Raw genomic sequence first — 11,146 nt, 5'->3', positions numbered from 1 at the left:
CAAAAAAGTTTAAAATTAAATCACTTTTTAAAATTCAAATCACTTGCTTTCTACAGGCTATAACACAAGGAGGTAAATATAAACTCACTGAAGACAAAGGAGGATTCTTCCTAGAAATTCATAAGACTGATACTTCTGACAGTGGACTTTATACTTGTACAATAACAAACTCAGCTGGATCTGTGTCCACTAGCTGCAAACTAACAGTAAAAGGTAGGTTGCCTTTTATTTTTACCAACAATTTTCAGAAAATAATATTAAGAAAAGATTTCTAAACACTCTTCCACACACATACACACACGCAAAATATTAAAACTTTCACCAAGTTACAGAGTACCATTTGTACAAAGGTACAAAAACACATATGTGAAGTTAGTATATGCTTTTATACTTATTAAGTGCCTTATTATGTGGTGTTATATAAGATACTATAGAGATTATATAAGATTCCTGCTCCCAAGAATGTTAAAAAATAAAGTCAGGTGAATATACAAAATGGCACTTCTTCCCTATAACTTCACTCTTGCTAATTTTCCAAAGCAGTGGAAGGTTAATGAAAGAGCCATTATCAGGTTGCCCAATTAAAACTAGCTTGCTTTCACCTCAATCTTCTGAAACATGCTTCAGTTGTAATGAATTCAAAATGTCCTAAATCAGAGTTCCCACTGTGGCTCAGTGGTTAACGAGCCCGAGTAGTATCCATGAGGACTCGGATTCGATCCCTGGCCTCACTCTGTGGGTTAAGGATCTGGCGTTGCAGTGAGCTGTGGTGTAGGTTGCAGATGTGGCTCAAATTACATGTTACTGTGGCTGTGGTGTAGACTGGTAGCTCCAATTCGACCCCTAGCTTGGGAACCTCCATATGCCAAGGGTGCAGCCCCAAAAAGACATACACAAAAAATCTCCTAAATCCATCCATTTCCTGAATCCTTTAACTATTCTTTTCAAGAATTTTTTTTTTCCCCTCAAGTCAAAGGGATCATCTTCAATTTAGTTTAGTTTAAATAATCATTACACTGATCTCAAGAGTCATGCCTGAATACTTTTCAAGCCAGGTATTACCTACATTTCAGGCAGAAGTCAACATTTTTTCTTTGTATATTATTCACTTGCAGCATCCACAGGAGGAAAGGGTGGGGCCTCTTTCCAATTCAGTTTGCCTGACAGAGGTTTCTTTTTCAGTTGTAAAAGACACTGAGATACAGAAAGTATCTACACAAAAGGCCTCTGAAGTGACATCCCAGAAGAAGGCAGTTGTCCAAGAGGAAATTTCCCAAAAAGCCCTCATTTCTGAAGAAATCAAGGCATCAGAGGTGAAATCTCAAAAAAAGCTAGCCCTCGAGGAGGAAGCTGCAACGGTTCTGATTTCTGAAAAAGTCAAGAAATCAGAAGCCACCTCCCTGGAAAAATCTGTTGTCCATGAGGAAATCACTAAAACTGCACATGCATCGGAAGAAATCAGAACTCAGGCCGAGATTAAAGCATTTTCAACTCAGATGAGTATAACCGATGGTCAGAAAGTGACTTTAAAAGCCAACATTGCTGGTGCCACTGATGTGAAGTGGGTATTGAACGGGGTAGAGCTCACTAACTCCGAGGAGTACAGATACGGCGTCTCAGGCAGCGACCACACCCTGACCATCAAGCAGGCCAGTCACAAAGATGAAGGGATCCTCACCTGCATTGGCAAAACCAGCCAAGGAATCATCAAGTGTCAGTACGATCTGACCCTGAGCAAAGAACTCTCAGATGCTCCAGCCTTCATCTCACAGCCAAGATCTCAAAATGTTAATGAAGGACAAAACGTCCTCTTTTCTTGTGAAATCAGTGGTGAGCCGTCCCCTGAAATCGAATGGTTTAAAAACAACTTGCCAGTAAGTTTAATTATGAATATATTATTGAAGGAACCTGTAAATATCCCATCTACTCCTGAAGAGATCAAAGAAACATTTTTTTCTCTTCTTTTTAGATTTCTGTTTCTTCAAATGTCAGTGTAAGTCGCTCCAGAAATGTATATTCTCTTGAAATCCGAAATGCATCTGTAAGCGACAGTGGCAAGTACACAGTTAAGGCCAAAAATTTCCGTGGCCAGTGTTCAGCTACAGCTTCCTTAACCGTCCTTCGTAAGTACACCTTTACCATTTTCATTACATGCTTAAGGCCTCTATGTGGTTTTTATTTTTGGCTTTTGTCTTCTGAGCACGGCAAATCCTCAGAAACCTGGTTAAATTCCATGTGTAAGAGGCACAGGCCTCCTGGGTGAATTCATTCTTAATAGCCAATGTTTCTTTACAGCTAGACAGAGAAACATGGATAAGTTAACTTTCAAAGCAAAGCTGGGAGCTGTCCTCTTACATGTATTTTCAGGATGCACAATATATGAATTATTTTCTAGGTGACTAATCATTTTTCTCCCAGTGATTCTAGCACCTGCATGCAATGCCATGACAGACATACAAGGATTTGTTTCTGGGAAACGCTGAGCTAGCTCTTGACAACTGTATGTATTTGCTTATGCTTCCACAGCACATTGTTTGGATTATATTTGTGTGTGTGTGTAAGTTTTCTCTTTCTGTAAGTCCATGTCAGATGTCACCTATTAACCAGACGGCACTGATGTTCACTGTGTATCTGCTATGCTCCACAGCTCTAGTTGAAGAACCTCCCAGAGAGGTAGTATTGAGGACAAGTGGTGACACGAGCTTGCAAGGAAGCTTCTCGTCTCAGTCAGTCCAAATGTCTGCCTCCAAGCAGGAGGCCTCCTTCAGCAGTTTCAGCAGCAGCAGTGCTAGCAGCATGACTGAAATGAAATTTGCGAGCATGTCTGCCCAAAGCATGTCCTCCATGAAAGAGTCCTTTGTAGAAATGAGTTCCAGCAGTTTTATGGGAAAATCTAGTATGACACAACTGGAAAGTTCAACTAGTAGAATGCTTAAAGCAGGCATAAGAGGTGAGCAATCAAATTACTGGTAGAGGTAGATAAGTCTAGTAGCATGGTAGAGTCTTTAGTACATACAATTCAGTAGAAAGCAAACTTTTTTCAGTGATCCTAAAACTTTGTTGTTGTTGTTCCATCAAGGAATTCCACCTAAAATTGAAGCTCTTCCCTCTGACATCAGCATTGACGAGGGCAAAGTTTTAACTGTCGCCTGTGCTTTTACGGGTGAGCCTACCCCGGAAATAACATGGTCTCGCGGCGGAAGGAGAATTCAAAATCAAGAACAACAAGGGAGATTCCATATTGAAAACACAGATGACCTGACGACGCTGATCATCATGGACGTACAGAAACAAGATGGGGGACTTTATACCCTGAGCTTAGGGAATGAATTCGGATCTGACTCTGCTACTGTGAATATAAACATTCGATCCATTTAAGAGGGCCTGTGCTCTCATACTCAGACTCATTCTTAACCTTTCCCGAATGATTCACATGGACTAATCTTTCTGATCTGTAAATACTTCAAAAAAAAAAAAAAAGGTAGTTTTGTATCAATCTAAATGAGTCACAGTTCAAAAATATGCATTTCAATCTTTTCATGATTGTTGACCTAAGAAGATTATACATTTTCTAGTGACATGTACATACTGTATATAGCCGAATTAACGGTTATAAAGTTTTGTACCATTTATTTTATGACATTTTACAATGTAACTATTGCAACTAACTGTTGGTAGGAGAAAGTTTCTTGAGGAACGAATACCCTGCTCAACACTTAATCAATCTTTGTGCCTCAACATAATGTTGATGTCTAAGTATGCCTCAGTGGGTCGAGAAATTCCCCATTGAAGATGTCCTATCCACCGAAACGAAATGCCGTGCACATCACCTGACATGTGCACCCATACTTATTGAATCAGAAATGTAAGGCATTGGTGATGTTTGCATTTACCCTCCTGTAAGCAGCACTTTAACGTTTTACATTTTCTCTGATGATGTCACACTCAAAATTATCATGACAAATACTACCAGAGCAAAGTGCAACGGCCAGCACTTTGTTCGCTCATTTCACACTGCCTCTGACCATAGAGAGTGCCTGAGTAGCTTGGAAAAGTAACATCGCCTGGCCATCCCCTCGTTTAACCAAGCTATTCATGTATTCCTATGCCAGAGCAGTGCCAACTCTTGGAGGTCCTGGGGTGCAGCCAACGCCTTCGTGTGGTAGCTCTAAATTTAAATTACACCAGAGAAACCAGGGCAACTAAGCAATGAGCCACAGCAAAAAATAAAGAACAACAAGAACAACAAAAGAAAGCTGTCGTTAAACAACACTATCACTAACTGCCCAGAATATCAATTTGATTGTAGTTCTTTTCATGCAGGTTTAAGTTCGATTGTTAGTTATAATTGTTTGACCTCCTTGAGATAGTGACAACAAAATAAAGCAAGCTATCTGCACCTCAAAATGTGTGACTGGTGGTTTTCTGGAAATTCTGGGGTTGGGGACATATGTGCCTTTGTGAATCACAGAAATGACCGTAGATAAGATAAAGCAACTCAAGTTAGTAAGCTCTTTACAGAAAATATTTAAATTACTGTATTCAACATTTTTTTAAAGCATAGATATGATTCTTACAGATAAAGTTATCCCCCAAAGTTAACAAGAACTCCCACAATAACATTAAATCTTCTAAACTTATTACCAAGAAAAATACTTTCATGGGGGCCGACTCAACTAAACCCAAAGATATTGAACATATACAGTTCACCATAGTTTGTGCTAGACAACAGCGCAAAGATGAGCAAAATGATTTAGACCCTGTCCTTCAAGGAGTGTAGACAGGGAATATAATCAATTGTCCAACTGAATCCATCATTGACTACTGCAGATTCCAACTGAGACAGAACAAATATAAGTCCTCAAAGCTAAAGACTTTGTTTTAAACGGTATATATCCTACCATGCTTTGGGAGGGGGGAGGTTGGGGGGGGTCTTTCTGTCTTTTCTAGGGCCGCATCCGAAGCATGTGGAGGTTCCCAGGCTAGATGTCCAATCGGAGCTGTAGCTGCCAGCCTATGCCAGAGCCACAGCAACACTGGATCCAAGCCGTGTCTGCTACCCACACCACAGCTCACGGCCACACCGGATCCTTTAACCCACTGAGCAAGGCCAGGGATTGAACCAGCAACCTCATGGTTCCTAGTCAGATTCGTTAACCACTGAGCCACGACAGGAATTCCTATCCTACTATGCTTTTTAAAGCAACCAATACTTCATAATAAAATATGTAGCACCCAAAAAATTTGTATTTATCTGCCTCAATTAGATAATCATAATTGTAAACCTATAGGATTTTTGTTTACCTCCTAAGGGTAAGTTACAATTTACAAATTAAGCACACGTGAAATTACCTCCTTAATGTAAGCACAAGCAGCCAAAGCTCAAGCAAATGCACTGTCAATTCTTACTCCCTAAAGATCTTGGGTCTTCATTAATTTATCCAGCAAGTATTTGTCTTAAGTCGGATTCCCTAAAAGCAAAGCCTAAGACAGATACTCTAGGATAAGTAATTTTTTGAGAGACTGCTCTAAGAAAAAAAAGAGATTGAAGGAAGCAGAGCAGAGGCAGAAAGCTAAGTAAGACTGCTCTCGACAGGAGCTTTGGCACCATCCCACAGGAGCACCAATTTTACCAGTTGACTCCACCTGGGAGCAAGGGATCTGATTTCTGTACCCCCTTATCTGCCAGCCAATGGCCACAGGCTGTGAGCATGAGGGATGGGAACCAGGAGAGGGAAATAACCTCCCACGTAAGGGGCACTCTTTGGCTGGAGCAGTACCAGACTAGGGTGGCCAAACAGCCAACACTCAAGAAACCGGATCAGGTACTTATAACCTGGATCTGGGCGGTACAGACCGAACCCACTATACCATCTAACCACTTGCAAGGCCTGTTCTTACCTTAAAATCAGAGTGGCAGGGCTTACTGTGTGGTTCTTGAAAATGACTCCCAGCCCCGACGGGCTAACACGTCTTATCCATGGCAGAGGCACAATCTGTGCTGCTGAGAATTCGAAAGCTGAAAAGGGATTTCACAGGTCCCTGTAGTTGCAGTTCCCAAACCAGGAGATCCAATTTGGGTCTGGGAGAAGGTGAAGGTCTACGATCTACCCAGCAAAGGAAATTCACGTTTAAGGCGAGGCCCGACTTCCTTTCTGCCTTAGCGGAAGGCCACGCCTCTGGAAGTACCGGGGTGTGGCCAAGTGGTCGCAGAGGAGAGGATTGCACACGGAGGATCCTGGGAAATCCATCAGAGACACTCCAGCTAGAAAGATCACAACCCCTTCCCGGGTTTACCAGCCAGCCTCCCTCGCTCTCTCCTCCTAGAACGGTGCCCTCCCGCGGAGGGTGGATGGGGGATCCCAGTTCAACCCCACCCCACCTTCAGCAGCCCCTGGAGTGCCTTCCTAGCATCTCTCCATTTCCGGTTCACACCACCTTTTCTCTCCCCTGTCGGCAGGGGGCGCAAGAGAGCTGTAAGCAGATGCCTTCTTCCTGGTTCGACCAGCCAATCCCCAAAACCTATGAAAAATCTTCGCTCTCATCGTCCCCTTTTTTTGCTGAATCCTACCCATTTTATAAACCCCACACCTGACTACATTGATAAGCGGCATAATGTAAGAAGTACATATCCACACTCAAAACCAAGAGTACCGACTGAAATCCAGAATCTGCTATTTGCTAACTTGTGTCACCTGGGACAGGTTACTGACCTCCATCCTTTAATGTTTTCACCCATAAAATGAGAATAACAATAGCATCAACCTCACAGGTTTTGTGAAGTTTAAACAAATCACTACATGTGAAACTCATAGAGCAGTGCTAGCACAGCACCTAATAAACACCAGCAATCATTATTTGAGACCACCATGCAAAACATCAAAGATAAGGACCAGAGAAGCAGCATTTTAGAGGGGGCCTAGCACGGGCCTCACTTGTGATCACTAGATCTATTAGTTTGCTAGGGCTGCTGGAACGAAGTACCACAACTAGGGAAGGGATTGGGGTCGGGGTGGGGGGCAAAGAAAAACTGGAAGTTCAAAATAAATATGTCAACAGGGTTGGTTCCTTCTGAGGGTTGTTAGGAAAGAATGTGTTCCAGGCTCCTCTGCTTGACTTGTAGATGGCCACCTTCAGGGTCACATAGCATTCTCCATGCATGCATATGTGAGTACAAATTTCCCCTGTTGAGAAGGACACCAGCATATTGGGTTAAGTTTCACCCCAACTTTATTTAACTATATTAATCTGTGTATAGACTATCTACAATTAAGATCACATTAGGTACTGGGGTTAAGGATTCCAACATCTTTTTAAAAAATGCTTTGATGGAGTTTCTGAAAAGATGAATTTATCATCTCTAACCAATAGTTGCCACTTATATAGATGAACCATGTAGAAGTAGGGAGGTAGGTAAGTCAGAAACAGCCAGTAAAACCAGAGGTTAAATTCACAGTCTCCATGGTGACTGATTCCAGAATAACGTTGTATGGGAGTTCCTGTGGTGGTACAGAGGAAACAAATCCAATTAGGACCCATGAGGTTGCAGGTTCAATCCCTGGCCTCATTCAGTGGGTTAAGGATCATATACTGCTGTAAGCTGTGGTGTAGGTTGCAGACGCGGCTCGGATCTGGCGTGGCTGTGGTGTAGGCTGTAGCTCCGATTTGCCCCCTAGCCTGGGAACCACCCTATGCCATGGGTGAGGCCCTAAAAAGAAAAGAAGAATGTTTTACGATTGTGTTCCAGGAAGAGAAAGTAATTTGTATTTGTTTACTCTGCCCCAAGTGTAATTTGGAGAAATTCAGGCAGAGAAAACCCAGTTTCCTTGTAATAGGAGAAAAGAGTGCTAGATAAGTAGGACTTCTGAAGATGGATTGGCCCATCGAGTCTCATTCACAGTTTTATGCCTTTGGTATTTCTGAGTCAATATTTCCCAAACTCTTCCTCAAGATGTTGACAGATATTGTGGAAAGTGTCCCACAGCCAAATAAACTAAAGATTTGGATACCTGCACTTCTTTATGCAGGACTTCTCAGAACTGTTGATGAGCTAGTATGTGTTGTGGTCTTCCAAGAGGCAATACAGTGCTGCCCGAACTTATTTGCTGATGGGACTGTCCTCACTGGTACAGCACATAATGCAAGCTGAGACAGGCCACAGTAGGTGGAAACATAGGGGTTGTGAACCAGACTAGATCTTGGTAGAGGAGGGAACTGCATATCACCTAAGCAATGAAATTAAGTGCTATGATAAAAAGAAAAATCCAAGGTGTTTGAGAGCACACTGCTGGGGCATCTGATCCAGTCAGAGAACTAGGGAAGTCAGGTTAGAGGAAGTTACCTGTAAAAGCTGTGACGTGAAGTATGGGATGAGCTAAGGAGATAAAGAGGAGCTTCCAGGCAGAGGAACTTCCAGGCAGAGGAGCTTTGCACCTGCAGAGGTCTGGGGCAAGGAGAGCACACATTCAAAAAAGCAGAAAAATGAGTTCCCATTGTGGTTCAGCAGTAATGAACCCGACGAGTATCCATGAGGATGCGGGTTCGATCCCTGGCCTTGCTCAGTGGGTTAAAGGATCTGGTGTTGCCATGAGCTGTGGTGTAGGTCACAGACATGCTTGGAGCCGGTGTTGCTGTGGCTGTGGCATAGACAAGCAGCTGCAGCTCCAATTTGACCCCTAGCCTGGGAACTTCCATATGCCACATGTGCAGCCCTAAAAACCTTGAAAGAAAGAAAGAAAGAAAGAAAGAAAGAAAGAAAGAAAGAAAGAAAGAAAGAAAGAAAGAAAGAAAGAAGGAAGGAAGGAAGGAAGGAAGGAAGGAAGGAAGGAAGGAAGGAAGGAAGGAAGGAAGGAAGGAAGGGAAAGATAAGAGAAGAGAAAAGAAAAGAAAAGAAAAGAAAAGAGAAAGAGAAAGAGGAGTTCCCGTCGTGGCGCAGTGGTTAACGAATCCGTCTAGGAACCATGAGGTTGCGGGTTCAATCCCTGCCCTTGCTCAGTGGGTTAACGATCTGGCGTTGCCGTGAGCTGTGGTGTAGGTCACAGACGTGGCTCGGATCCTGCGTTGCTGTGGCCCTGGCGTAGGCTGGTGGCTACAGCTCCGATTAGACCCCTAGCCTGGGAAACTCCATATGCCACGGGAGCGGCCCAAGAAATAGCAAAAAGACAAAATAAAATAAAATAAAATAAAATATACAAACAACTTTAAAAAAAAAAAAAAGAAAGAAAGAAAGAGAAAAAGAAAAAAAAATGGCTAATAAGTGAGTACAAGAACCTCTGAAGTGCTGGAAGTGAGAGGTGGGGCAATATCACAAAAGGCCTTTAGAGTTTGGGCTTTTCTCTAAGTAAGGGGAACCATGAAAGAGATTCAATCTAACTAGTTACTTGATCAGATTTTAGTTTTACAAAGTCTTTAGCTATCCTTAGAAAGCTATGACATGTATTCACCATCTACATGAAAGAGCTTATTTCCTCCCGGGAGACTATACTCATAGGAGACTACTTATCAACACATTTCTAGCCAATAATTTCCCTGTAATTACACTGCCCAGGCTTTATAGCCATCTGTGGAAAGGTCTTTCCCAAGATTGTCTGGAGACCTAGGGATACACATGATAAAGCCAGGCTGATCGATTCTCCAGGCACAGGGAAAGGTGGCGGGGAGGGATGACTTGTGGAGACAGGAGGGCAACTTACTGCCAAATGCTTCTCCGTGACCATGACCACTGCTGTGGAACTGCAGTGGAGGTAGCGGAGTCGGGCCCAGCAAGTAAAGTTCTTCTGAGGATGAGATGTCAGGAATGTGGCTCCGGTGGAAGATTCCCACTTGCTTCTGTTCTATTGTAAGAAAAGGCAAGAGGCAGATAAGAGGAGGAAGCAGATATGCCAGTGCTTTCCAGTCTGTCAGGAAATCACTGCAAAAGGTAGCATGTCCTATAAGTCAGGATTCCAAACTTGAAATTCACACTTATCCTAGAATTTTTAGAGGTCCGTGAGCTCCCTGAGATTATGCATATTTCTTTCTTGTTTTAAGGGATATGATTACTAGTTTTCATTTTTAAAGATGCCAATGGTTCAAAAAATTTAAGTACTGCCTACTACTACGTTTCAGAGAGGGAATAGGCAGATGAGTGCCCAAGCCATGTAGGAAGTATCTACACACAGCTCCCCTAAAAAGAGGCAGTGATAAGCCCTACTTCAGAACCCCTTCCATGGCTATAGTGCTTGGGATTCATTTCCTTCTTCAGCCAGGTCTGATAGTGGTAGTGTGTACTGTTGTCCCTGGGCATTGGGGATATTGGTTCCAGGACCCCATTGGATACCACAGATGCTCAAGTCTCATATAAAATAATGTAGTATTTGCAAATAACCAAAGCATATCCTCCCATATACTTTAAATCACCTCTAGATTATTTATAATGCCTAAAAGAACGCAAATGCTGTGTAAATTGTTGTAAATACAATGGAAATGCTATGTAAATATTTGCTGGTGCAGCAAATTCAAGTTTTGCCTTTTGGAACTTTCTGAAATTTTTTTCTCAAATATTTTCGACTCATTGCTTGAATCCAGGGATGTGGGACCCATGAAGAAAGAAGACTGCCTATACTTACCTAAAAGTGCCCTGAACCAGCCGAGCCTCAAAGACAAAGGCTCTGTGCTAAAGATATAGTAGGTATAAACCTCTGAGTTACAGGGGAACTCTCAAGGATGTTGAGGGGGCCGAGTCTGACACCAGTCTCAGCCTCCAAGGGGATCATGTAATGCATAAATGAAGGAAGGTCTTTGTTGACAGCTGTTTGTCTGACATCACTGCAGCCAGTTTTTAGATTTTAGTTACCTGAGGCACACCTCATCCCCCAACTGCCAAGAACCCAGGCCACATCCATAAAAGAGGCTGTCCCTCCTCTACTCCCACTTCCCTGCCTAGAACAACCCAAAGAAGCTGCAGAGAAGGGATGCCAGCAGGCTCAGCGGGCCCAGACCAGAAGGGAGACTGAATTGCCCTGTCCTGATAAGTAGAAGGACCACCACGGGGAAGAAGAGGAGGCCTCCTGGAGAGATCCACCAGAAGGAAAGCAGAACTCAGAGAACACTGAGACCCAGGGACTTCAAATAACATGTCCAAATTCACCTGGTTAGTAGCAGAGCT

General features: G+C 42.9%; 1 protein-coding gene across 2 annotated transcripts in view; it reads left to right on the top strand.

Annotated features, from left to right (window-relative positions):
• Positions 1-4,407, top strand: part of TTN (titin) — a 274,931-nt gene extending 270,524 nt beyond the window's left edge. For both annotated transcript variants that reach the window (XM_047772981.1, XM_047772982.1), the window contains 5 exons: positions 57-213; positions 1,183-1,874; positions 1,970-2,123; positions 2,648-2,950; positions 3,080-4,407. In XM_047772981.1, the coding sequence (XP_047628937.1) occupies positions 57-213; positions 1,183-1,874; positions 1,970-2,123; positions 2,648-2,950; positions 3,080-3,378 (1,605 nt within the window). In that variant the 3' untranslated portion in view covers positions 3,379-4,407. The remainder of the gene's footprint in view (positions 1-56; positions 214-1,182; positions 1,875-1,969; positions 2,124-2,647; positions 2,951-3,079) is intronic.
• The last annotated feature ends 6,739 nt before the right edge of the window (positions 4,408-11,146 follow it).

Source organism: Phacochoerus africanus, chromosome 3 (genome assembly GCF_016906955.1).
Source record: "Phacochoerus africanus isolate WHEZ1 chromosome 3, ROS_Pafr_v1, whole genome shotgun sequence".
Lineage (NCBI taxonomy): Eukaryota > Metazoa > Chordata > Mammalia > Artiodactyla > Suidae > Phacochoerus > Phacochoerus africanus.
This window is presented reverse-complemented; position numbering and strand designations above follow the sequence as displayed.